A 2,696-nucleotide genomic window follows, 5' to 3' on the forward strand; every position below is an offset into this window, starting at 1 on the left:
ATGGCTGCCGATACGGATCACGCATACCGGAATAGAGGTGGTCTCGAAACAAGGGCAGGGACCGAACAGAAGAGAGGCGACGAACACGAACCTGGCGCTGAAAGAATAAGGTCCGACAACGCAAGCAGGCGGGGAACCGACACTAGGCGGAGCACCGAATTGGAACGAACGCGGTCTATTGTGGAGGAAGATGATCGCCCGCATTACAGTCCTTCGTCGGACAAGGCAAGGGGCAAGGACAGAGCTCAGGCGAAAGATTTAGGCTATCAGCGCGACGATCGCACGAGGGCTGAAAGGGCCGAGCCAAGGATACTCGAGCGGTCCAGCCGACATAGGGCTTCTGTAACTGAAAAGCAGCCTGACGACGAACCCAGCCTGGAATACGACACCAACTCCATCGGTGCTGGTTACGAAGGAAGGTCGGCTTCCAAGAGCAAGGGGAAAGCCCGCAAGCCAGAGCCGGTGGTGCCCAAGAGAGAATCGAGGCGCTTGATGTCCGAAAGGGATTATCGCGAGAACCTCGACCGTGATACGAGAACCGAGCATGCCCGAAGGTCGACCCGGAAAGAGCCCTCGGAACATCCGGTACGACATAGGAAAGCCGAAAAAGAGGCGGACGAGACTCGTGGGCCTGGTGACTTCAGAGAGCGCGAAGCAAACGCTGTGGTGAAGGAAAGGAAGTTCGCAACTGAGCCGAATGCACGTCCCACCTCTGCGAAAAAAGGCCACGCAAAGCAGGTGGCGCAAGAGAAAGGCCCAGACAAGACACCTGCAATCGTCGCCGGCACGTTGGAGGGCGAAGAGAAGTACTCCACGGACTCCGAAGATTATTACGAAGAGATCACTGAAGAAGTCTTAGAGCCGGACCCCCACGACTTGCGCCAAGGACGCGGTGGAGTTATAATCCGTCGCACGACACGTTCCACTTCGAAAACGCGAAAGTACGGCAAGCCGAACGCTCGTAAGTCAGGTGCGCAGCCCAGTTCAAGGCATAAGACAACCACCGCTAGTGAGAAAAAGCAACACGACGACGAGATTGACGCAGAAAAGAAGAATGAGACCCCGACTAGCGACGCGGAAGACTCGTACCTGCCAGCGCTAGACAGCGAAGAGAAGGAGACGGGAACGTGTCCCTGTTGCGGATCCTGCTGGCCTAGTCACATGGATGAGTCGCGGATGAAGGCGGTTCAAGGAAAAAGCAGAATTTGGCGACGTCGCTTGCGCCGTGGTGACGAAGGCCCTGTCGGAGACGAATGGTACGAGGTTCGTAATTTCGGGCCCAAGCAGAACTCGCGCTTCAAGCAAAAAACCGACAAGGCCAACACCGACGGCGGTGGTATTCCTCCGTATTCCGCACAGCAACTATACCGCCCGGCAGTGCAGGGACAAGACGTCTACTATAACGCCTATCAACCGAACCTCCAAAGCCCCTACCAGAGACCCCAACATCCGTTGTTCCCAGCTTCTATGTCCTTTCCGCAGCCGTACCCGATGCCACCAGCGATGGTGGGCGCGTATTGCGGGGCTGCCCAGGCGAACTCTGCGTTTCCCGCGGCTACCAGTGGCTACTGCCCCACGTGCCGCGCGCAAGCGCACTTGGGGCCGCTGTCGTTCGGCTGTGCTCAGCCGGTGCCGACCATTAGCATGGAGGACTTCTTACGCCGCGAGCAGCGTGTGCGCCAAGAAGAGAGGCTGCGCCTAGAGGAGAAGCAGCTGCGGGAGGAGAAGCTGCGACGCGAAGAGCGCCTGCGCCAGGAGGAGCGGCTGCGGCGCGAACAGCGGGCCCGCAAGGAGGAGCGAAGGCGGCGCGAGCTCGAGGAGGAGCGGCTGCGCCAGCAAGAACGACTGCGCCTCGAAGAGCGCTTTCGCGAGGAGCGCCTCGAGCAACAGCGCAGGGAGCGCCTCGAGAGGCAGCGGCGCGAGCGACTCGAGGAGCAGCGCCGCTACAACGACACCCTGCGTCGAGCGCTGGCCGAGCAGAGGATGGCCGCCGACCGCGGTGCTGCGGTCCCTCCCAGCGGCTTCCTCGACGAGGTCTTGATGAGGGGCCGTCTGCGACCGGCGCCTTGCTCAGTTTCGAGTAGAACGGGCTTGCAGGACGGGCTCAGGACGCGCGATCTGTTGCTCAGGGATTCGGAGCGACCAGCTGCGTCGACGCGAGGCGCCAGTCGCCCTCTAAGCTGGGATGACGTGAAGCGCTACACTGAGACGACCGGAGACCCGCGGGACGGCTGGGGACCTCCATCCCGTGGCGGTGGCAGGTTTCGCTAGGGACGCGCCGCGGTAAATCGAGTGTGCGCGCGCTTGGACACCGTCTGAACTGGGACGCGCTGCAGCGGACCCATATTTTTCATCCAGTAAGCGTCCGTTGCAGAACAACCAAACCGGCCTAGTAGAATGCACCGAGGACGACAAATGACATCAGCCCACCCCTTATGGTTTGGCAAACGATAAGTGCAGCGAAGTAGCTACGCAGCTTCTCCGCAGTTAGCATATATGTGCAGTGAAGCTACCTTGCAAAAAGGCACCACATATATTATTTGTCGTGCCGAGTTGCTTGAAAATTAGCGCTAGAGAGGCGGGAATCACCTCTACTTATCGGACAATTGGCCGCAAAACTATCAAGATTCATTACGATGTATTTTATGGTGGATGTGCTTGAAACGAGCGGATCGTCTGTGAACATAGCGCACGTG

General features: G+C 59.1%; 1 protein-coding gene across 1 annotated transcript; it reads left to right on the top strand.

Moving 5' to 3' along the window:
- LOC135898141 (trichohyalin-like) lies at nucleotides 1–2,271 on the top strand. The gene has a single exon (XM_065426900.2). The coding sequence runs from the start codon at nucleotides 1–3 to the stop codon at nucleotides 2,269–2,271; it is 2,271 nt and encodes a 756-aa protein (XP_065282972.1).
- Nucleotides 2,272–2,696: the final 425 nt, after the last annotated feature.

The sequence above is a fragment of the Dermacentor albipictus genome, chromosome 3 (genome assembly GCF_038994185.2).
Source record: "Dermacentor albipictus isolate Rhodes 1998 colony chromosome 3, USDA_Dalb.pri_finalv2, whole genome shotgun sequence".
Lineage (NCBI taxonomy): Eukaryota > Metazoa > Arthropoda > Arachnida > Ixodida > Ixodidae > Dermacentor > Dermacentor albipictus.